At 41.9% G+C, this 25,275-nt stretch overlaps 1 protein-coding gene across 6 annotated transcripts in view; it reads right to left on the bottom strand.

Moving 5' to 3' along the window:
• Positions 1 to 25,275, bottom strand: part of AKAP7 (A-kinase anchoring protein 7) — a 162,249-nt gene that overhangs the window by 40,972 nt on the left and 96,002 nt on the right. Inside the window, exon 8 of one of the 6 annotated variants that reach the window (XM_056566558.1) lies at positions 2,813 to 2,909. The exons of the other annotated variants lie outside the window; for them this stretch is intronic. Coding sequence (XP_056422533.1) covers positions 2,902 to 2,909 — 8 coding nt within the window. The 3' untranslated portion in view covers positions 2,813 to 2,901. Of the gene's footprint in view, positions 1 to 2,812; positions 2,910 to 25,275 lie in introns of those variants that run through there. 6 annotated transcript variants of the gene reach the window in all.

The following is a 25,275-nucleotide window of genomic DNA, read 5'->3' as shown; positions in this document are numbered from 1 at the left end:
AGGCTTGGGGCATGGGCAGGGCTTCATGACGTCACCGCTACAATTTATCTACTGGGCCCTGCGGCGAACAAGCCTAGGAAAACAGCATCTGTGACGTCACAAAGCCCTGCCTGTGCCCCAAGCCTGCCGGCCAAACAGAGGGTACAGATGAAGATGCCGGGACAACAGGGGCACAGATTGCGGACACGTAAGTATGGTTGTCATCAGTGTTACCCGCACTACCTGCCTGTAAAAACAGGTTAGTGCGGTGACACTGATGACAGTTTTCGAAGAACAGAGAAGACGCCTGACCAAAAATTTCATACACTGCTGCATGCTTTGTGAAGAGCCTAAGGGGGCAGTGCATGGCGTATGAAGTTTTTCTTTAATGCCATCTGACGCTGCCATGCCTTCCATTTACTGGACCGTGAAACACAGATTAAGTCTATTTAAAATTTCAAAATGCAAAGCAAATGATTTCAACTCCAAAAGAGAAAATTCAGTTTATATTTAAACTTGTTTTTTTATATAGTTTCTTATTAAGAGTCCATCGACACAAACAAAGCCGACATGTTTTGGCCCTATGGCTGCAGTGCAACAATTGTAGAATCATGTCATCGCTGCATATGATTAAACCCTGCTTACTGGGATTTCAGAGTTTATGATAAATCACAGATTACACTACCGTACACGCCAACATTTTTTCAAGATATAAAACTGTTAAATCCTCAATAAGTGTTTTATTTCTAATGCAGATCTGCCCTGGCTCTGTCCTAAATTATACACATACTTGTAGGAGGTATTTATCTATATTAGAATTATACTGAATGCTGTCATTCCTACTGATCCTGTTTTATCTATTCCACCATCCATCTTTGACTTTATTCTATATCTGTGGCAAGACTCCCAGCTCTGCTTAGCTTTCCTCATGAAATTGTATTTTTAGGCAAAATGTGATTTATTATAGCCAAGCATGCAGGAAGATCAGGCTACAGCAATAGCCGTTTACCCCTTTAAAAGGGAATCTATATAACCATTTTGTTTTCTATGTGTCAGATTTAAACTACGGTATGTATTACACGAAGAGCCATTTCACACTGTAGTTTTTGAATAAAGTTCTTTTTGCCAAAAGCAGTAAATCCACATGGTTGGAAGACATAATTGGAAGCTTTATGCTTCTCTTTTTACTACCTTTTTTTTTTTTTTTTTTTTTTTTTTTATAAAAAACTACAAGAGAATATTAGCATAAACTAAGCCTAAGTAGATTTGTAAAGGTCTGCCTCACGTCTAACATTGATGGCCTATTGCTTGCACATGCCATCCATGTATAATTGGTAGGTGTCCACAGAGATCACAAGAATGAACTGCCAGCTAAGCAAGGACACAACTGTGTTACTTTACCTCCTATGGGCTCTGTCAGGCTTTCACCTGAAGCAAAACTGTCATTTATAGCATTAACTAAAGGTTAGAATAAAAGCTCTGCTTGTTTTTGGCATAAGAAAAACCTTGCCTTAACACTTACTACGCTACTATGCACACTAGAGATAAAGCCTGAAAGGTAACAAAACATGACCTTCATGGTAATCACAGATTAAACTTTACACCACAATTTTATTATGTAACTTTTTGTGTTATGTCCCAACAACATAAAGATTACACTTGTGTATACTTAAATTAATCTTACTCCAAGAAAATATGGAGTTAGTATTTCCTGGAGGAAGGAAGTTCTGTTGGCCAGCCTGTTTTCTCCGAATTCTCTCAAGTGACATATTGTGCACAAGGCTGCATAAAGTTCAAGTATACACCCTTTCCTACAGAAATTCTATATATGTATCTATTTATCCCTCAACACCAAGACCTAGTGTGTGGCTTATAGACTGGACTTTTCAGAAAGTAAAACAGCAGGTCAGGCACTGGGCCAGCAAGGAGTAATATACTTTGTAGAAATGTGTCTTCAGAATTATGAATGCTGCTATAGACTATGAAAGAGGATTACCACAAGATAAGTTAGTAGTATATTGCGATGATATATACCTTAAAGCAGAACTCCAGAATATAAAAATTGTCCCCCATATTGCCGGCAGTAAAATAATAAAGATGTACATAACTTTTTTCGCTCCCCCGGGCCTCTGGTAACCGTCTCCAGTCTCCGCCGCGATCCTCTTCCTGGTTGCCGGTGGTCGGCAAGTCATACTGTGCTCAGCCAATCACTGGCCGCAGAGAAGTCCTGACTCGGCCGGCGATAGGCTGAGCGCCAGTGTGAAGTTTGATAGATGCCACTATCGCCTATGGGTGATGAATGGCACTTCATGGCTTCCCATGCCAGCCTCCATTAAACAAATATGTCTGGAAGCTACACCAGGGGTGCCTGGGGAAGCCCCCATGATGTAACTGCCTATAGACGGTTATGTGACTGGTAAAGATGTTATTGTCCATATATAATACTTCAGCGAAGCCTGGCTTGTGGGACTCTGATAAATAGTAACTACTGCCATCTGGCTGAAGAGCCCCTTCTATGGCTCTTGAGCAGCTACCCCCACTGTATTTAGAAAGTTTCTCATATGCAGGAGGCTGGGGTGTAGCATGGGGGGGATAAAGCCTAAGATCAGTTAGGAAGGGGCTGTATAGGCAAAGTGTCTCACTATGTGTCTATACATCAAAGGTATATGTGGGGAGTTCTCCTGACATATACTTGACAGAAAATATCCTAGACATATTTTCTTCTGCATCTGCTCCAAGAAAAAAAATAAAACATAATTTTTGCTGTAATTTTGTACGTGTGGTTAGGGATCAAACAGAATACTGTCATTACGTTTATGTATTTATTAATCACAAAGTCAGACAAGCATATAATATACTGTATAAGTGACAAGTTCCAGCAGTTTAAACTGCCTCATTGTAATTGTCTCACACAAGACCTGTCTATAAATCTGAAAATAAGACAATGTATAAATATGTATATATATATATATTTTTTTTTATTATTTCTCGTCAATTAAAAAGTCATTTACAATTGTAAGTCAGGTTGTCTGCCCACACAACTGATTGATCAGATTGGGCTGTGATAACAACTAATACTTTCTGGAAGATGCATTTTAATAGATTAAAAAGGAAGCATAAGAGATCTTGACAGGTATCATTTATTTGCACGTGATCTGTCAAGTTTCGGCTTTTCTTTTTTCACAAGATAAAAGGCTCTTGGAAAACCCTTTGAACATATGACAGTATCCAATAAGTCCCTGCACTCATTCTAGTGATAAGTGCAGATAGCCAAACCATAATAAACATAAACAATGAGGTCGGTCCACATTCTCATGTAAATATTGTGGACAGACTGGCTTTTTAAAATTAATAGGTAATAATATGGATTTTAAAATTGGCAACAAAAACAATTAATTATTTAACCCCTACAGGACACGCGACATACATGTACGTCACTGTGCCTTGATACTAAGTGTACAGCAATGTACAAAGGGATCAGAACCGGCATAACAGCAGCCTGGACCTCATGGATATTTATGGACATTAGGGATCCTGCTGATGTTTGGCATTAACCTTTCAGATGTCACAATCAATACTGATCATGGCATCTGAAGTATTGCGGGAGTGTACAGACACACACTGGACCACCCGTTGGGCAAGGGCGGATCCAGAGTCTAGTCTCGGGAGGGGCACTATTAGAGTATTTTGTGTTAGCGGACTGAAAATAAGGTGTTGCTTAAAAAACTTACAATATTATTAAATGTATCATACAGTCCTAACCTTGTTTAAGACTCATAGCCCATGTTCACACAACAGAATTTCCAATGCGGAATTCTGCACCGTGCGGACATTCCCTAGTGTGAACATGGCCTTACATTACAAACAGATAGGATATGTTTAAACAGATATCTCAATATTACATAGAAACATAGAATTTGTTGGCAAATAAGAACAATTTGGCCCATCTAGTCTGCCCAATAATCTGAATCCTATCAATAGTCCCTGGCCCAATCTTATATGAAGGATAGCCTTATGCTTATCCCATGCATGTTTAAACTCCTTCACTGTATTTGCAGCGACCATCTCTGCAGGAAGACTATTCCATGCATCCACTACTCTCTCAGTAAAGTAATACTTCCTCATATTACTTTTACCCCCTTAAGAACCAGGGTTTTTTCTGTTTTTGCACTTTCGTTTTTTGCTCCTTGCCTTTACAAAATCATATCTCTTTCAATTTTGCACCTAAAAATCCATATGATTGCGCCACCAATTCTACTTTGAATGACGTCAGTCATTTTGCCCAAAAATCTAGGGTGAAAAGGAAAAAATAATCATTGTGAGACAAAAATTCTTTTTTAAAACGCTGTTTTGTAACTTTTGGGGGCTTCCGTTTCTACGTAGTACATTTTTCGGTAAAAATGACACCTTATCTTTATTCTGTAGGTTCATACGATTAAAATGATACCCTACTTATATAGGTTTGATTTTGTCGTACTTCTGGAAAAAATCACAACTTCATGCAGGAAAATTAATACGTTTAAAATTGTCATCTTCTGACACCTATAACTTTTTTATTTTTCCGCGTATGGGGCAGTATGAGGGCTCATTTTTTGCGCATTTTTTACGGTACCATTTTTGCATTGATAGGACTTATTGATCGCTTTTTATTCATTTTGTCATGATATAAAAAGTGACCAAAAATGCACTATTTTGGACTTTGGAATTTTTTTGCGCGTACGCCATTGACCGTGCGGTTTAATTAACAATATATTTTTATAATTCGGACATTTCCACACGCGGCGATACCATATATGTTTATTTTTATTTACACTGTTTTTTTCTTTATGGGAAAAGGGGGGTGATTCAAACTTTTAATAGGGGAGGGGTTAAATGATCTTTATTCACTTTTTTTTTGCAGTGTTATAGGTCCCATAGGGACCTATAACACTGCACACACTGATCTTTTACATTGATCACTGGTTTCTCATAGGAAAGGTGAGGTGAGGTCTTCTCTATAGTGGGGACAATACACAATGATATCAGTGACTACAGGTGACATCTCTATAGTGAGGAGAATACACAATGATATCAGTGACTACAGGTGACGTCTTCTCTACAGTGAGGAGAATACACAATGATATCAGTGACTACAGGTGACATCTCTATAGTGAGGAGAATACACAATGATATCATTGACTACAGGTGACGTCTTCTCTATAGTGAGGAGAATACACAATGATATCCGTGACTACAGGTGACGTCTTCTCTATAGTGAAGAAAATAAACAATGATATTAGTGACTACAGGTGACATCTTCTCTATAGTGAGGAGAATACACAATGATATCAGTGACTACAGCTGACGTCTTCTCTATAGTGAGGAGAATACACAATGATATCAGTGACTACAGCTGACGTCTTCTCTATAGTCTTTCCTTATCTAATTTAGATGTACATACTGCCGGTCCAGCTAAATGTTCTCTCTGCAGAATTTGACGCCGAGATGGCTACTCACTATGTCAGCGGATTCTGATTCTCTATATAAAAACCATAATTATTATAATACTGCCAACACCGTATCCTTTGAATATATTACTGCCAGACACTGTATTCTGTGAATATAATTCTGACACACTGTACAACACACTGTACCCTCTGAATATAAAACCAACACACACCATACCCTCTGAATACAATACTACTACATACTGAACCCTCTTATTATATCCTTATAATATACATTATACCTCTGGAATGCAAAACACTTTGTGCCCCTCATATATAATAATAATGCCCCATCCTGTGGCCCCACATATAATAATTATGACCCGTCCTGTTCCCCCCACATAATAATAATGCCCTCTGTCCTGTGCCCCTAGCATATAATGCCCCTATCATGTTCCCCTCACATATAATGCCCCCTGTCCTGCCCCCTCAGGGGGCATTATATGTTAGGGGCACAGGACATGGGGTATTATATGTGAGGGGCACAGGACATATAATGCCCTGTTATTATATTATATGTGAGGGGCACATGACAGAGGGGCATTATAAGTGAGGGGCAGATGTCAGTGGGGCATTATATGTGGGGGCACATGACAGGGGGCACCCTGTCATGTGCCACTCTCATATAATGCCCCCCTGACATTTGCCCCTCATTTATAATACCCCTGTCATGTACCTCTCACATATAATGCCCCCTGACTTATAATGTGCCGTTTTCTGTGCACTGCCTCCCCCCCCCCCCGCGTTTTAGTTTTAATAATTACCCTGTACCATACAGCTCCCAAGCAGCTCTCTCTAGCTGTCACCCTTCTCACACGCTGCTCCATTCTTGCAGTGTGAGCTGCGGGAACATGATCTTCGGGCGCCGTCGCGATGATGTGACGTCATCGCGCCAGCCTGCAGTGGATGGCGTCCCCATGGCTCACGCTGCAAGAATGGAGCAACATGGACAATAGGGCAATTTTGTTAAAGTAGTACAATAATAGAAAAGCATGTGAATATGGGTATCGTTTTAATTGTATAGACCAACAGAATGAAGAAAATATGTAAGTTTTGCGTAAAGTGTAAAGCATAAAAAAAAAAAACTCCAGAAGCAGCAAAATTGTGGTTTTCTTATCAATTTCCCTTAACAATATTTTTTGGGTTGTGCTGTACATTTTATGGTAAAATGAGTGATGTCAATACAAAGTACAATTGATCGCGCATAAAAACAAGCCCTCATGAGTTAGATGAAAAAAGTTATGCCTCTTAGCAGAGAGGAACAAACAAAAATGCAAAAATGAAATTGCCTGTGTCCTTATAGGGGTACTCCGTTGGTAGACATCTTATCCCCTATCCAAAGAGGATAGTGGCCAAACCCCCGCGATCTCTGTGCAGACACTCAGCGTTCTGAACATTATGTTCAGAACGCTAGGTTCGGGCGTCCGTGGTCATGACGTCACACCACGCCACCTCCATTCATGTCTATCGGAGGGGGCATGACAGCTGTCCTATCCTTTGGATAGGGGAAAAAATGTCTAGCAACGGAGTACCCCTTTAAGGCCAAAATGGGCAGTCTCCTTAAAGAGGTACTCCGCCGCACACATCTCATCCCCTATCCAAAGGATAGGAGATAAGATGTTAGATCGCGGGGGTCCCGCCACTAGGGTCCCACGTGATCTCTGGGCCAGCAGCTGTGGTGTCCAGAACATGGAAGCTTGCAGCTTCCGCGTTGGGGATGTCACGCCACACCCCCTCCATTCATGTTGGTTGGACAGTAGCCAGAATACCTCCATTTTTACACGCATTTGTCTGTTCCACAAAGTCATCTTTTCACAGCACAAAATAAATCACTACACTAAGGCAAGGTTCACACTACAAAAATTCCAAGTGGAATTTCAATACGGAATTCCACTGGCAATGGAATTTCGCTGAACAAAATTTCAGAAATTTTGCCGCCAAAAGAATGAGCTCACTCATTCTTTAGGTGGATGCCGCTCCACAGACATTTCTGTCTATGGGGAAGACAATTTCCACGCAGTCATAGCGCCAACTCAGATTTTCTGGCCATAAACTCCATAGTTTGAACCTAGTCTAAAGCTCCTTTTAGACTGTCAGGCAGCTGCTCTGTATGAATGGTGATTTAGTAGGTCAGTGCTCGTGAAGAGAAGCTTTTACATGGTTCAATTATTGTGAGTATAGGACTGCATGAATGATCGCTGGATCGCTCGTGTGTGGCCTTTCACTTACATCATTGTCAGCGGCAAATCCCCTGTTTACAAACAAATATGTGTAGCTGAGTAACAATGATTTTTTTGTGCTGAATGAGCCCAGCAATTGGCTGAGAAATACACATTAGTTCTTTAACACAACGCAACAGTCAACCTGTTCAGTCAATAATCGTCCGATGTAAAGGCCCTTCAAGGAATATTTAAAGTACCATAGACAATGATGATTTTAGCCAAAGCACTTATTTGTTGGGTGAAACTTAAAGGGAACCAATCCGCATATTTCAGCATATATAACGCTTGGCAATATGTTATATATGCTTGGCAATGCATAATATATGCTAAAATCATTATCCTTACCATCCCCGACGGCTTGAATGACGGCTCGCATCATTGCTCTGCTACCTAAGCAGATGGAGCAGAGTGGTGACGCGAGCCATCATTAAAGCCATTAGGGACTACTTCCTGGGCGGCTGTGGGGGACTTTATAACTTAAAGTAGTATTCCAGGAAAAAAATTGTTTTTATATATCAACTTGTTCCAGAAAGTTAAACAGATTTTCAAATTACTTCTATTTAAAAATCTGAATCTTTCCAATAATTATCAACTGCTGAAGTTGAGTTATTCTTTTCTGTCTGGTAACAGTGCCCTCTGCTGACATCTCTGCTTGTCTCAGGAACTGCACAGAGTAGAAGAGGTTTGCTATGGGGATTTGCTTCTACTCTGGACAGTTTCCGAGACAGGTGTCATTAGAGAGCACTTAGATAGGAAAGAACAACTCAACTTCAGCATCTCATAAGTACTGAAAGGATTAAGATTTTTTTAATGGAAGTAATTTACAAATCTGTTTAACTTTCTGGAGCCAGTTGATATATATAAAAAGTTTTTTCCTGGATAAACCCCTTTAATATGTTCACCATCCCTGGGGGCACAAACGTCACACAGGGATAGTGAGGATAATGATTTTAGCACATATAACGCATTGCCAAGCGTTATATATGCTAAAATATGCAGATTAGTTCCCTTTAACAATGAAGAATTTTTTAGCAGACCAATAACAGACAGTCATAGTCTGGAAGGAAGTTGGCCTTGTTTGAATTTTTTGGCTGACAGTCCACCAAAAGATCTTTTATCCATTCTATAAAGAATGCTCTCAAAATTTTCCCTGAAAAAATTGTTCATACCTTTGCCCAATGTCACTGATCATGTATGGACAGGTTAAATGACTGTAATAATCAATATGGACTAAAATGTGTATCGCTTTGTATGCAATATAATTGTTTATCAGACAGGCATTCATTCATCCATCCATCCATCCAACCATTAACATTTAGCTATCTAATGGGTATGGCTACTATTAACAACTCCTGAAGGACCAAGCCATTTTTCATTTTAATTTGTTCCTCCCGGCCTTTTAAAAACCATAACTTTTTCATCTACAGACCAGTATGAGGGCTTGTCTTTTGCAGGGCCAATTGTACTTTTGCAGGACCAATTGTACTTTGTAATGACGTCCTTTATTGGTCCATAAAATATGCTGTAACACTTAAAAAATGTATTTTTGATGTTAAAAAAGAAATGTAATTTTGTTAAAATTTATTTTTTTTACGCTGTTCACTGAGCAGTTAAACTGATAGGTTATCTTGATTCTTCGATTCTCCGGGCAGTACAAACAATTACAATTCTAGCCAAATTGTATAGATCTTGATGGCAGATGTGTCTTGGGGATGTCACCTCCAAGACACTTCCCAGTGCTATACTCCCTGGTTTATGGTTGCAGCTAGAGATGAGCGAACTTACAGTAAATTCGATTTGTCACGAACTTCTAGGCTCGGCAGTTTATGACTTATCCTGCGTAAATTAGTTCAGCCTTCAGGTGCTCCGGTGGGCTGGAAAAGGTGGATACAGTCCTAGGAAAGAGTCTCCTAGGACTGTATCCACCTTTTCCAGCCCACCGGAGCACCTGAAAGCTGAACTAATTTATGCAGGAAAAGCCATCAACTGCCGAACCGAGAAGTTCGTGACGAATCGAATTTACTGTAAGTTCGCTCATCTCTAGTTGCAGCGTTTCAAAATAAAATACAGTTGTTATGTTTATGTTAGAAGCAAATGAAGTAAATTAATGACTGTCGAATATTACAGAAGCCTTTTCTCAAACTGCTATGTATAACTACCCAATAGTGTGTAATGTGCAAATGTCCTACTAACCAGGGATGTCCCGATACCATTTTTTAAGACCAAGAACTTGCCAATACCAATTACCAATACTTTTTCTTTTTAAATGTGACAGATTTTTTTTATGAAATTCCTCTTTTTTTATTATTTAATTTAAACTTTTTAATTCTCCACAGGGCTCTGTGTACTGCCTATCACCCAGATTCCCCAGTCTCCAGACATATACGGGGACATTTATCATCATTGCTTTGGATTGGTAAGCAAGTTCTGTAGGAATTTTTTTATTTGCTTTAGTTTTGCTTATGTATGACACATTTATCATACTATCACATTGATAAATTTGGCTTATATAAGCAAAAACCAATAAATCCCTTTTCAATACCATTTTTTTTAGCACACATAAGCAAAAACCAATAAATGACTTAAGAACACCAATTTGCAGCTTTGAAAAAATTGTGCGACATATATGTGTGTTTATTCCATTTCTTTTACCACTATTTTTCATATAAATGCACTGACTAATTTTCTTTTTTTTTTACTTCTCATTTCAGATCCGTGTATCCTGTGGATTACTTTAGATTCAGAGGAGAACGGTGACCAGCGTTTTTTTTTTGTTTTGTTTAATGTTAATAAAAAGGTTAACAAGGGCTTTTGTGGGAGTGTTTTTTTGGGAATACATTTTTTTTTAAAAACGTGTTGTGTTTTTTGTTTTTTTTTTATTTACTTGACAGGCTTAGTAGTGGAAGCTGTCTTAAAGACGGAATCCATTACTAAGCCAGGCTTAGCGTTAGCTTAGCCACAAAAACATCTTGGGCTAACCCCCAATTATTACCCCAGTACCCACCGCTACAGGGGTACCAACAGGCCCGAAGCGTCAAAAATGGCACTCCTGGGCCTAGACGGTAACAGGTTGGCATTATTTAGGCTGGGGAGGGCCAGTAACAATGGTCCTCGCCCACCCTGGTAATGTCATGCTGTTGCTGCTTGGTTGGTATTTGCCTGAGAATAAAAATAGGGTGAACGTTATGCATTTTTTTTTTTTGCATAAATAATTAAATATAAAAAATAAAAACGCATAGGGTTCCCCCTATTTTTATTTTCAGCCAAATACCAACCAAGTACTAACAGCCTGACATTGCCAGGGTGGGCGAGGACCATTGCTACTGGCCCTCCCCAGCCTAAATAGCGACAGCCTGTTACCGCATAGGCCCAGGAGCACCATTTTTAAGATCCGGGCCTGTTTGTACCGGCTCTTCCCGGCATCTCTGTGGTAATAATTGGGGGTTAGCGCTAGCTGTTTTTGGGGCTAACACTAAGCCCAGGCTAAGTAATGGACTCCGTCTATAAGACAGCTTCCACTACTAAGCCTGTCAAGTAAATTAAAAAACACAACACGTTTAAAAAAAAATTATTCCAAACAAACACTCCCTCACAAGCCCTTGTTAACCATTTTATTAAGGTTAAACAGAGAAAAAAAACGCTGGTCATTGACGCAGTCCACCGAATCCGAAGTAGTCCACAGGATACACATGGCCTCTATACAGTTCATACGCCCATGGCATTTTTACTATTCATTCGCTCGTGGCCTTTATACTGGTCACACGCTTGTGGCGTTTTATACTTTCACACGCTCATGGCACTTATACTATTCATAAGCTCATGGCATTTATACTATTCATATGCTCGTGGCATTTATACTATTCACACGCTCATGGCATTTATACTATTCATATGCTCAAGGCATTTATACTATTCATACACTCATGGCATTTATACTATTCATACGCTCATTGCATTTATACTGTTCATACGCTCATGGCATTTATATTGTTCATATACTCATGGCATTTATAATCATACGCTCTTGGCAGTAATACTGTTCATACGCTCATAGTATTTATATTGTTCATGCGCTTATGGCATTATGCGGTTCATACGCTCTTAGTATTCATATTGTCCATACTTTTATGGCTTTTCACTGTCCATATGCTTGTGGCATTTATACTGTCTTTATGCTCATAGCATTTATACTGATCATACGCTCACAGCATTCATACTGTCATACGCTCATGGCATTTACACTGTTCATACACTCATGGCATTCATAGTGTTCATACACTCATGGCATTTATACTGTTCATATGCTCATGGTATTTATACTGTTCATACGCTCATGGCATTCATACTGTCATATGCTCATAGTATTTACACGGTTCTTACACTCATGGCATTCATACTGGTCATACACTCAGGGCATTACTACTGTTCATACGCTCATGGCATTTATAGTGTTCATACGCTCATGGCATTTACATGGTTCATACGCTCATGGCATTAACACAGTTCTTACACTGCTAGCATTCATACTGGTCAAAAGCTCATGCCATTTATATTGTTCATATGCTCATGCCATTTATATTGTTCATACGCTCATGCCATTTATATTGTTCATACGCTCATGGCATTTATACTGTTCATATGCTCATGGCAGTCATACCGTCATACGTTCATGACATTCACTCATAGTATTCATACTGTTCAAATGATCATGGTATTCACACTGTTCATACGCTCTCATTGTTCATGCATTCATAGCATTTATGATGCACGTGCACTCTTGGCTTTTGTGTTGAGCATGCGCCCTTGGCATTTGTTCATGTGCTTGTGGCGTTTGTGCTGCGCTTGTGGCATTTGTGTTTCATGCGCTCATGGTGTTTGTGCTGCCACAGACACTTGTGGCATTTGTGCTGTAAGTGCACTTTTGGTGCGTGTACTGTGCTTAAGTTCATATTATTTACTGTACACAGTAATCTGCATCTATGCTGTGTATATATCCATATCTTTTCTACTATACATACACTCAAAGCATTTATACGGTGCATGTGCATATAGTTTTATACTGTGCATGCACTTATAGTACTTATTTTGTACATGTTTATAGCTTACACGGTACTTTTGCTGTATCGTGATATGGCATATTCTATTATGGTACTTTCACGCTTTTATCGGTACATACGCTCATACCTGCATAGTCGGTACATATGCTCATAGCATTTATACTACTTATAGGCTAATAGTATTCATACGGTGCATAAACTGCTTAGCAATTATTCCAGGCATACATTCCTAACATTTATACTACATACTGTGAGTATCGATAGCATTTTATGTTCTTTTACACTGTGCAGTCATACACAGCACTTATACTGTACATAGGTTCTTAGCTTCCATATCAGTCATACCATTCACATACCATCCATAACCATTCACTGTGTATAGAAAGGTTTACATACAGTCGTTGATGCTAGAATTACATGCATCCTCTTGTTAGGTCCATAACATCTATATGTTAGAAAGCAAACTTACACTACTATAGCCGGCACCCCACGCATGTATTAGACATTTAAAATCACGCAAATGTTACTATGTCTGTTAGTTTCAGCAGTAGTTCCGGCTACTTATTACTACAGCCGATATGTTATACTTTGTAATAATAGCATTCGTATCAAATACGTCAACAAGTCAGTCTTAGGCTGGGTTCACACTACGTTTTCCCCCATACGGGAGCGCATACGGCAGGGGGGAGCTAAAAGCTCGCGCTCCCGTATGTCACCGTATGCGCTCCCGTATGTCATTCATTTCAATGAGCCGACCAGAGTGAAACGTTCGGTCCGGTCGGCTCATTTTTGCGCCGTATGCGCTTTTACAACCGGACCTAAAACCGTGGTTGACCACAGTTTTAGGTCCGGTTGTAAAAGCGCATACGGCGCAAAAATGAGCCGACCGGACCGAACGTTTCACTCCGGTCGGCTCATTGAAATGAATGACATACGGGAGCGCATACGGTGACATACGGGAGCGCGAGCTTTTAGCTCCCCCCTGCCGTATGCGCTCCCGTATGGGAGAAAACGTAGTGTGAACTAGGGATGTAAGAAAAAATCGATTCTCGCGATAATCGCGATTTTTTCATTTGCCGATACAGAATCGATTCAAAATATTTTTGAATCGATTCTTTTAGGGATGTGGAATTTTTATCTGCGGACGCCCGGAACAGCATGTCATGTCCCGGGCATCAGGAGATAAAAGTTCCACATTTGTGGAGCCGGGCAGGCCGGATCTGACACGGCTATGGAGCGGGCTCCGACTCGTGCCCACTCCGTACTATGCGACCCCCAGCTGATTTCAGTAGCCGGGGGCCGCCGCTAATAGCCAGCATGCGGCAATCGCCGCGGCTGGCTATTAAAGGAGTATCCGGTGCGCACTTTTCTCATTTTATCCCGTCCGGGCTGCAAAATAAAATAAAACGCACTTTATCTTACCTGCCAACGAGCCCCCGGAGCTCCGGTACAGGTGTTCGGTCCCCGGGCTGTATTCTTCTTACTTCCTGTTAGTCCGGCACGTCACATGGAGCTTCAGCCTATCACCAGCCGCAGCGATGTCCCGCCTCCGCTGGTGATAGGCTGAAGCTCCATGTGACGTGCCGGACTAACAGGAAGTAAGAAGAATACAGCCCGGGGACCGAACACCTGTACCGGAGTGTACCGGAGCTCCGCGGGCTCGTTGGCAGGTAAGATAAAGTGCGTTTTATTTTATTTTGCAGCCCGGACGGGATCACATGAGAAAAGTGAGCACCGGAGTACTAGATCGCCGCTGTCAAAGCTGACAGCGGCGTCTATTGGGATCTATGAATGCTCCCAGGTGGGCGATATATCGGGATATATCGCGATGTATCGTCACCTAGACGGTATCGCGATATATCGGGATATATCGTATCGCCACACTGGTATCGCGATTCGAATCGAATCGCCAAATTCTTGGCGATTCACACCCCTAGTGTGAACCCAGCCTTACTCATTTGTTAGCAATTGAATCAGCTCAGCTTGGCATGTTACACTAAGCATCTACCTTACAACCTTTTCCAAGGGTATGCACTACCCTAGTAGTTGTTGACAGTTGTTGTTTCATCATGTCTGTAGGGGCACGATCTGCATACTTAAAGAGTAGCTCCCACCATCCTTTATTTTTTTTCTGTCCCTGCCTATTGCCTATCTATCCCTAACCCCCTCCCTGCCTTTAATTTTTTTTTTTTATTAGATTAAAAAGGCCTTTTTGTCTGCCTGGTAGTGTGCTCAATTACCAGGCAGACTTCCCCAGCAGGCATGACGTCACTGATGCCTGCTGGGGGCTGACTTCTGTCCCTTCGTTCATATATACAGGGTGCCTCCAGCTGTTTCACCACTACAACGTCCAGCTTGCCCTGACATCTATTGGCTGTCAGGGCATGTTGGGAGTTGTAGTGGGGAAACAACTGGATGCACCCTGTGGTGAAAACAGTATGTGTGTTACGGTGATGGTTGCAGCTGCCGCACATCCCTCTCCCCCAAACCCCACTGCGCAACCCGCTCCCCCCCCCTCCTTCCACCCGCCCGACCGACAAAGACTAAAGTGCAGGGTGAAATTCTATCTCACCACAGGAGCCGGCGTGTGAGGCCAGGGAGCCTGCGCGCATCCTCATAGTTCAAAGCGCTCGCTCCCGCCTCTCTGACTGACAGGCAGGGAGCGAGTGCAGCCTGACTGAATTCGGACCGATGCTTGGCCAGGATCGGTCCGAATTCATCTGTGACGTCACAGCAGGCTGCTGCCGGCCACTAGGAGGGAGACCCCTAGTGGCCGGATTTCATTACAAAAAAAAAAATTTAAGTATATTAGAAATATGTTGTAGTACATCAGTACTACAACATATTAAAAAAAAGTTCATGACAGTGCCCATTTAACTGTTATTGACACATCTTCAAAACAATAACATGACACAAGAAGTTGTATACCCATCATACATGCAACATCTGCAGGGGGATGCATTGTATAGTTGTTTCTGACACGTCTTCAGAGCAACAACATCATGGCACATAGGTGGTTGTATTCCCTTCATACCTGTCACGTCTACAGGCACAGTGGTTACGCAAAGAACTGTCACGCCTACCGGCACGATGGTTACGCAAAGACCTGACATGTCTACAGGCATGATGGTTACGAAAGACCTGTCACGTCTACAGGCACGATGGTTACGAAAAGACCTGTCACGTCTACAGGCACGATGGTTATGAAAAGACCTGCCATGTATACAGGCACGATGGATACACAAAGACCTGTCACATTTACAGGCAGGATGTTTATATAGGGATCGGTCACCTGCACGGGGCCATCACTCCCAAGACCAGTTTGTGTCGGTAGGTTGGCAGTTTAGAGTATGGCTAAATGTACAGTCCGGTTTAGGCTTCAGGTAAGGTGCTTACTCGAGTCTAGTTTCGTTCACAGGCGACATGGCGCCACAAGATCATTATCACCAAAGGCCTGCCATGTAGTCTGGTTACTTGCATGTCATTTTGCTAACAGTTTATTTTTGCCTTTTAATAGCAGAGACTTTTGGATAGCTCACTGTTATGCCTATCAGTTTCCCACTTGCCATGATGTCACAGGTGAGTATGTTAAGATGTATATATCAGCTAGTATGTCAGCTTGGTCCTGTTTCAGTGTCGGTTCGTTATTTCGGAGTCAGCGTGACTATCATAGCTCCTCACTACTATGTACCGCTTACTATGAATATTAGTTGGCTGATTCTACTCTTCCTGTCTCTCAGGATATAATTAGGGTATTTGATGGTTAGTGTAGTTGGGGTGTGGCATTGGTTTATTATGATTATGAATTCTGTTATCTATCCTACCAGGTTGACTTTTGCTCTCTAAAGGTGTGCCCCATTGCGGTTATGGGCACAAACCTGAACGCTTTTTAAGTTTAATGTTTTTTCATACAGGTCTGTATTTATCGTGTTGTAGCCACAAGCACGAGTGTGAGGCCCCAAGCACAAGTGTTAAGCCTATCAGGCTGTATTTGTGTGAGGGAGGTAAGTATTTTCTGCCCCCCTGCATTACTAGGTGGGGCGTAAAGGAGTTGAGTGTGTGTGTGGGGGAAGTGGGTATATAACCCCCCTGAACCTATTGGCGGGGTGTACGTGACGTTTTTCAGATCCATCCCAACCCTCCCTTTTTTAATTTATTAATTGCAAGGTATGCCTCCGTCGCGGTTATGGGCACAAATCTGACCGCTTTGTTAAGTTTAATGTTCTTTCACACAGGTATGTATTTAACGTTTTGTAGCCACGAGCACGAGTGTGAAGCCCCGAGCACAAGTAGTTGATCACTGGGGTCTGGCCGCTAAGACCCCCCGTGATCTCCAGGACGGAACCCGGTGCTCAGTGAAGAGGGTGTGGGGCAGAGTACACCACTTGGGCATCATCAGCGCTCTCATAGAAATGAATGGAGTGTGTGCCGTCCACAGGTACACGCTTCTCCCTAAGAGAGCCTGATCCGGTCTCGTAGATTGCAGGGGGACCCAGCAGTTGGACCCATTACGACCAGCTACTTTCAGTCATGGCCGTAAATGTTGGCACCCCTGAAATTTTCAAAGAAAATTAAGTATTTCTCTCAGAAAAGGATTGCAGTAACATGTTTTGCTATGCACATGTTTATTCCCTTTGTGTGTATTGGAACTAAACCAAAAAAGTGAGGAAAAAAGAAAATTGTACATAATGTCACACCAAACTCCAAAAATGTTGCTGGACAAAATTATTGGCACCCATAACTTAATATTTGGTTGCGCACCCTTTGGAAAAAATAACTTAAATCAGTCGCTTCATATAACCATCAATACGCTTCTTACACCTCTCAGCCGGAATGTTGGACCACTCTACCTTTGCAAACTGCTCCAGGTCTCTCTTATTGGAAGGGCACCTTTTCCCAACAGCAATTTTAAGATCTCTCCACAGGTGTTCAATGGGATTTAGATCTGGACTCATTGCTGACCACTTCAGAACTCTCCAGTGCTTTGTTGCCATCCATTTCTGGTTGGTTTTTGACATGTGTTTGGGATCATTGTCCTGCTGGAAAACCCAAGCTCTCGGATGCAAACCCAGCTTTTTGACACTGGGCTGTACAGTACGACCCAAAATCCATTGGCAATTCTAAGATTTCATGATGCCTTGCACACATTCAAGGCACCCAGTGCCAGAGGCAACAAAACAGCCCAAAACATCATTGAACCTCCACCATATTTTACTGTAGGCACTGTGTTCTTTACTTTATAGGCCTCATTCCGTTTTCTGTAAACAGTAGAATGATGTTCTTTACCAAAAAGCTCTATTTTGGTATCATCTGTCCACAAAACATTTTCCCAGAAGGATTTTGGCTTACTCAAGTTCATTTTGGCAAAATATAGTCTTGCTTTTTTATGTCTCTGTGTCAGCAGTGGTGTCCTCCTGCCATAGCGTTTCATTTCATATAAATGTCGATGGATAGTTCACGCTGACACTGATGCTCCCTGAGCCTGCAGGTCAGCTTGAATATCTTTGAAACTTGTTTGGGGCTGCTTATCCACCATCCGGACTATCCTGCGTTGAGACCTTTCATCAATTTTTCTCTTCTGTCCACGCCCAGGGAGATTAGCTACAGTGCCATGGGTTGCAAACTTCTTGATAACATTGCGCACCGTGGACAAAGGCAAATCTAGATCTCTGGAGATGGACTTGTAACCTTGAGATTGTTGCTATTTTTCCCACAATTTTAGTTCTAAAGTCCTCAGACAGTTCTCTTTTCCTTTATGTTGTCCATGCTTAGTGTGGCACACAAAGAAACACAATGGAAAGACTATATGAACTTCTCTCCTTTTTATCTGCTTCCATGTGTGATTTTTATATTGCCCACATCTGTTACTTGCCCCAGGTGAGTTTAAAGGAGCATCACATGCTAGAAAAAATATTATGTTTCCACAATTTTGAAAGGGTGTCAATAATTTTGTCCAGCCCATTTTTGGAGTTTGGTGTGACATTATGTCCAAATTGCTTTATTTCCTCCTTTTTTTGGTTTAGTTCCAACACAAACAAAGGAAATAAACACGTGTAGAACAAAATATGTGTTACTGCAATCCTTTTCTGTGAGAAATACTTATTTTTCTAGAAAAATGTCAGTGGTGCCAACATTTACGGCCATGACTGTATCTCCTATCATTTAGATAGGGGATAAGCTAACTTTTGTTGAAGTTCTCCTTTAACCCCTTAAGGACTCAGGGTTTTTCAGTTTTTGCACTTTCGTTTTTTCCTCCTTACCTTTTAAAAATCATAACCCTTTAAATTTTCCACCTAAAAATCTACTTTGCAGTGACATTAGTCACTTTACCCAAAATTCACGGCGAAACAGAGAAAAAAATTATTGTGCGACAAAATCGAAGAAAAAACGCCATTTTGTAACTTTTGGGGGCTTCCGTTTCTACGCAGTGCATATTTTTGAATTTGTCGTACTTCTGGAAAAAATCATAACTACATGCAGGAAAATGTATACGTTTAAAAATGGCATCTTCTGACCCTTATAACTTTTTTATTTTTCCACGTACAGGGCGGTATGAGGACTCATTTTTTGCACTGTCATCTGAAGTTTTTATCGGTATGATTTTTGTTTTGATCTGACTTTTTAATCACTTTTTATTCATTTTTTAATGGTATAAAAAGTGACCAAAAATATGCTTTTTTGTACTTTGGAATTTTTTTGCGTGTACGCCATTGACCGTGCGGTTTAATTAATGATATATTTTTATAGTTCGGACATTTACGCATGCGGCGATACCACATATGTTTATTTATTTTTTATTTACACTGTTTTATTTTTTATGGGAAAAGGGGGGTGATTCAAACTTTTATTAGGGAAGGGGTTAAATGACCTTTATTAACCCTTTTTTTAAACTTATTTTTGCAGTGTTATAGGTCCCATAGGGACCTATAACACTGCACACACTGATCTCTCATGCTGATCACTGATGTGTATTAACACGGCTGTGATCAGTGTTATCGGCGCTTGACTGCTCCTGCCTGGATCTCAGGCACGGAGCAGTCATTTGTCGATCGGACACCGAGGAGGCAGGTAAGGGCCTTCCCGGTGTCCTGTAAGCTGTTCAGGATGCCGCAATTTCACCACGGCGGTCCCGAACAGCCCGACTGACTAGCCGGGATAGTTTCACCTTCACTTTAGAAGCGGCTTTGACCGCCGCTTCTAAAGGGTTAATACCGCACATTGCCGCGATCGGCGATGTGTGGTATTAGCCGCGGGTCCCGGCCGTTGATGAGTGCCGGGACAGACGCGATGTGATGCGGGGACGCAGCGCGACCCCGCTTCATATCGCGAGAGCCAGCGCAGGACGTAAATATACATCCTGCGTCGTTAAGGGGTTTAAAGGGTATTACAGTGAAAAACTTTTTTTTTTCATATCAACTGGCTCCAGAAAGTTAAACAGATTTGTAAATTACTTCTATTAAAAAATCTTAATCCTACCAGTACTTATCAGCTGCTGAAGTTGAGTGGTTCTTTTCTGTCTGACAACAGTGCTCTTTGCTGACACATGTCAGTCTGTCTCCGGAACTGTCCAGAGCATGAGAGATATGCTATGCTACTACTCTATACAGTTACTGCTGCTATTGCTGCTACTCTATACAGTTTCTGACATGGACAGAGGTGTCAGCGGAAAGCACTGTTGTCAACAGAAAATAACAACTCAACTTCAGTAGCTGATAAGTACTGGTAGTATTAAGATTTTTTTTTTATAGAAGTAATTTACAAATCTGTTTAACTTTCTGGAGCTAGTTGATATGAAAAAAAAATAGTTTTTAACCAGAATAACCCTTTAAGTTTGTAAAAAAGCATATTTTCTATGGTTGTGATAACATTATACTTTGGAACAGCTCATAACTTAAATTATTATGTAGACCACAAAGGCTCCCAGAAAACACAAATCAATCTTTAGTACATATAAGTAAATATGTGAGGTTCACAGGTCAGATTTTTTGCTTGACCCTTTAGCTGTCTGTCTGATGGCCAGACGTAAGAACCATAATCTTCCAATATACAATTCTTAAATTATTAAATAGCACTAAAGTAAACTAAGTAAGACATACAGCCCAATGTATTCCCGTGTCTCCAAGGACGGACATGAATTCTTAGTGGTAATTGAAGAATCAATCCCAGACTTGTTGATCAATGAATGCCACAGTGTGCAAACCAAAAATATCCTGACAGGCTTGTTACTGGTGGGTTGGCTATATTCACCCAAGACTGGAAAACAAGCTTTCTAGGAGCATCACAGCTTTTGCTTGTACTATTAAAATTGATTCAAAAAATGATATTCATCTAAAGGTTTGCTCACACACTAACTTGTTCTGGTGCAGAATGAAGCAAAATAACATGCATTAAATATATGTGCAGTTTTACAACACTTTAGTGATTTTGTTCTCTCGAAGGAACAATGCTAGAGGATGCTTTGGAACAAACCATGAAAGATAAGGCAGCAAATCCTAAAAACATACAGTCTTTGCAGGTTTACTAGAACTCTCATTCGTAGACAGTGTAAACAGACTAACTATTAATTGTCTTCCTTTGCACCCACATTGCGCGGCATAGTTTTGACATATTTCTGTTCCACAGCGTTGCATTTTAAGCCACACCCCTTTTGGTAAAGTCATGCACCTTTTCCAACAAACCATACCCCATTTCTCAAATTTGTACTATATTTTTAGGTGCCCTATGTATAATAAATGTGTTGTGTTTGCTGTATGCCACAATTCTGGAGCAGATAGGAGCCAAAATTCTGGCCCAGCCGCACAGTAAATCAGGACCTTTGTTTGAATGTCCTTTACTATTGCAGCAAGCACAAATCAAGTAAAATTGTACATTTGAATGTAGCCCTAGGGTAAACCTATGAAATCAATATACCGTATATACTGAAAACGTCCCCCTCGGCTTATACTCGAATGAACTCTCCGCCTTCAGTGGTCTTCAACCTGCAGACCTCCAGATGTTGCAAAACTACAACTCCCAGCATGCCCGAACAGCCATCGGCTGTCCGGGCATGCTGGGAGTTGTAGTTTTGGAACATCTGGAGGTCCGCAGGTTGAAGACCACTGCCGGGCCTTCATCATCATCCAGACCCCCCCTTTAGTTTTCTACTCACCTCCCCTCGGTGGGAAGAAAGGGTGAGCTGGTCCAGGCCATCTATGCTGCAGGGACCGTCCGGTGGGGAGGGTTAGTCGTTCCAGGCTGTCCATTTTCACTGGGAGGCCCTCTTCTCCGCTCTGGGCCTAGCCCCGGCCTAGTGATGTTGCCTTGATGACGACACACAGGGACGTCCGTGCGCAGCAGACGTCCCTGCGCATGAACGTCCCTGTGCGTTGTCGTCAAGGCAACGTCACTAGTCCGGGGCCGGCCCGGAGAAGAGGGCCTCCCGGTGAAGATGGACAGCCTGGAACGACTAACCCTCCCCACTGGACGGTCCCTGCAGCATAGATGGCCCAGACCAGCTCACCCTTCCTTCCCACCGAGGTGAGGTGAGTAGAAAACTAGAGGGGGGTCTGGATGATGACGAAGGCCCGGCAGTGGTCTACAACCTGTGGACCTCCAGATGTTCCAAAACTACAACTCCCAGCATGCCCGGACAGCCGATGGCTGTCCGGGCATGCTGGGAGTTGTAGTTTGCAAGGTCCGCAGGTTGAAGACCACTGATTGAAGGGATTGACAGGCGGTGATGATGAAGGGGGGGATGATGACAGGGTAATGATGATGGGGGTATGGATGATGACAGGGTGATGATGACGGGGGTCTGGATGATGACAGGGTGATGATGACGGGGGTCTGGATGATGACAGGGTGATGATGACAGGGGTGTTAATGATGGGGTCTGGGTGATGACAGGGTGATGAGGACGGGGGTCTGGATGATGACAGGGTGATGATGACGGGGTGTTAATGACGGGGGGGATGATGACATGAGGGGATGATTTCCCACCCTAGGCTTATAGTCGAGCCAATAACTTTTGCTGGGTTTTTGGTGTGAAATTAGGGGCCTCAGCTTATATTCTGGTCGGCTTATACTCGAGTATATACGGTATATGTATATATATATATATATATATATATATATATATATATATGCTGTGTGTCTGAGAGACATATAAAATAGTAAAGTACATGCAGAAATGCTGTGGCCCAGATATCTGGCAAATGTGATCCCTGACCCTAAGGGGAATAGTCTAAATAATATATAATGTTATACAGTAGGTAACAAATAAATTTTTCACCGCAGGTTCATTTTTTTAAAGGCAAATTCCAACAATTAACCTCAGCTCATAGTCTGCTAACCAGCCATATAAATCTACACCAATGCAATAGCAGTAAATGTGAAAATTATAATGTATGCTTTACACTCCTCCACATACTGTATCATTTTACAAAGAAATGCATTAACACTATGAAAATGCAAGCTCCTTATGTATGAGGCAGTCGCTTATTGGACAGTAATCAGGTAAGTATATGACTGAGTCATAATATTGTAGTAATTAATGTAGCGCTATACAAGCTTTAATACTTAGGAAGGAGGGGCTGCTGTATGAACAATTAATAGCCAGATGAAAGTAAATAATACAGACACGCAATAAAGGGACTACACATTCACATACTACACAACTAAGTTATAAATGATTCCAGCAAAGCTCTAGAATGCTAAAGTACACATAATATTACCTTGTCGGCATCTGTTAATAGAAAGAAGCTGCCAGAAAACTGAGGGAAGGAAAGCAGACACATTTTTAATATCTTTATTTATAGAAGAGGCAGTCTGCTATGAAGCTTTCAATGCCAACTCCCACTATCAGTGTCTTCTCTAGCAGGGACACTAGAATTTCATTCCCTTCCCCACAGATGGGCTGAGAAGACTGTTTCTAGCCCAGCAGTCATAACATTTATACTGCAGAGTGCTGTGCAGAGATACTTACAAATTTTCTCCTCTTCTCGGGAAAAAGGGAAGCAGCAGAGCTGGCCCATGGCACCGTGTTATTCTGCTGATCCTCTTCCCTGCGAACACCTTAAAGTGCAGATTAGTGCACAGGCTGGCAGAACGCTGCTTATTCCACAGACAAGGGAGGGGAGTAGAGGAGGAATGGAAGAGAACCAGAGGCTATGGTGAAGGGAGAGCTCCTCCTACCTGTCCTGCTGTTTGATGCAATTGCTCTAGATCTGACAACACAACCCAGAATGACAAAAGTGTAATCACTTTCTGATTAGCCTAAGTATTGCTATGTCATTCATACTAGATAGGACCAACTATAGACAGACTAACTTCCCCATTTCTATGACGTTCGCTCATCTATCTTTCCATGGCACAATGGAATACAGTATTGTGGAACTGAGCCTGAAGACAAGATTATTGTCACGTAAAATATAATTTTCCTAGAATGTGACACTCCAAAAACACAATGCTACTAAAGTCATCACAAATCACAGTTCACAGGTCCACTGTAGGTGACTGTAAAGAGGTACTCTGCTTCCATGCTCACTTTTACATACACCTATTGCAATAACATGAGGTACACTAACCCAAAAACCAGTCCACATGCAAAACACTGCCAACACCCATCACTTATGGCATACAGGACACCACAGTTCTAACACACCAGCTCTGATACTCTGCACTCTCTAAGGGTATGTTCACACTACGGATTTGTAGCTGAATCTCCGCTCGTGGAATTCAGCGAGCGGAGATTCAGCCTGGCCGCCAGTGGCTATGCAGTGCTCGCGGGCTTCCGGGCAAAGAATGAACATGTTCTTTCTTTGCGCGGAACAATTTCAACGGCGGAATTGTCCGCCGCTGAAATTCCGCAGTGTGAACGGGTCTTGCGGAAGACCCATTCACACAGATGCTAACCTTCACTGTGCGGAATTTCCCTCATGGGATTCCACGGAAATTCTGCAGTGTGAACATACCCTAACACTTACATGGTAACATGCAAGAACCAAAACAAATACTCTTGATTAGGTTCTTAAAGGGGTACTCCACCCCTAGACATCCTATTCAAAGTATAGGGGATAAGATGTCTGATCGCAGGAGTCTCACCGCTGGGGACCCCCACGATCTCGGTCATGCCCTGTTTGTCACGTCATGGCCATGCCCCCTCAATGCAAGTCTATGGGAGGGGGCGTGATGGCTGCCACACTCCCTCCCATAGACTTGCATTGAGGGGGCATCGCCGTGACGTCACGAACAGGGTGCGGCTGTGACGTCACGAGCCTCTGGAGCTGCACCTGACGCTCTAAACCAACGCCGGGTGCAGCAGGGAGATTACGGGGGTCCCCAGTGGCAGGACCCCCGTGATTAGACATCCTATCCCCTATCCTTTGGATAGGGGACAAGATATCTATGGGTGGAGTACCCCTTTCAGCTACATTCAGATCATGATTTTGCCATACTGTTTTGCATCAGTTTTTCTTTTTTCTTGAAGAAAGTATGCCTTAAAAGCTGACAAAATTGTATGAAATGAAACTGCATACAGTTTTAAACTATATG

This window comes from Hyla sarda, chromosome 3, assembly GCF_029499605.1.
Source record: "Hyla sarda isolate aHylSar1 chromosome 3, aHylSar1.hap1, whole genome shotgun sequence".
In the NCBI taxonomy this organism is placed as follows: Eukaryota; Metazoa; Chordata; class Amphibia; order Anura; family Hylidae; genus Hyla; species Hyla sarda.
This window is presented reverse-complemented; position numbering and strand designations above follow the sequence as displayed.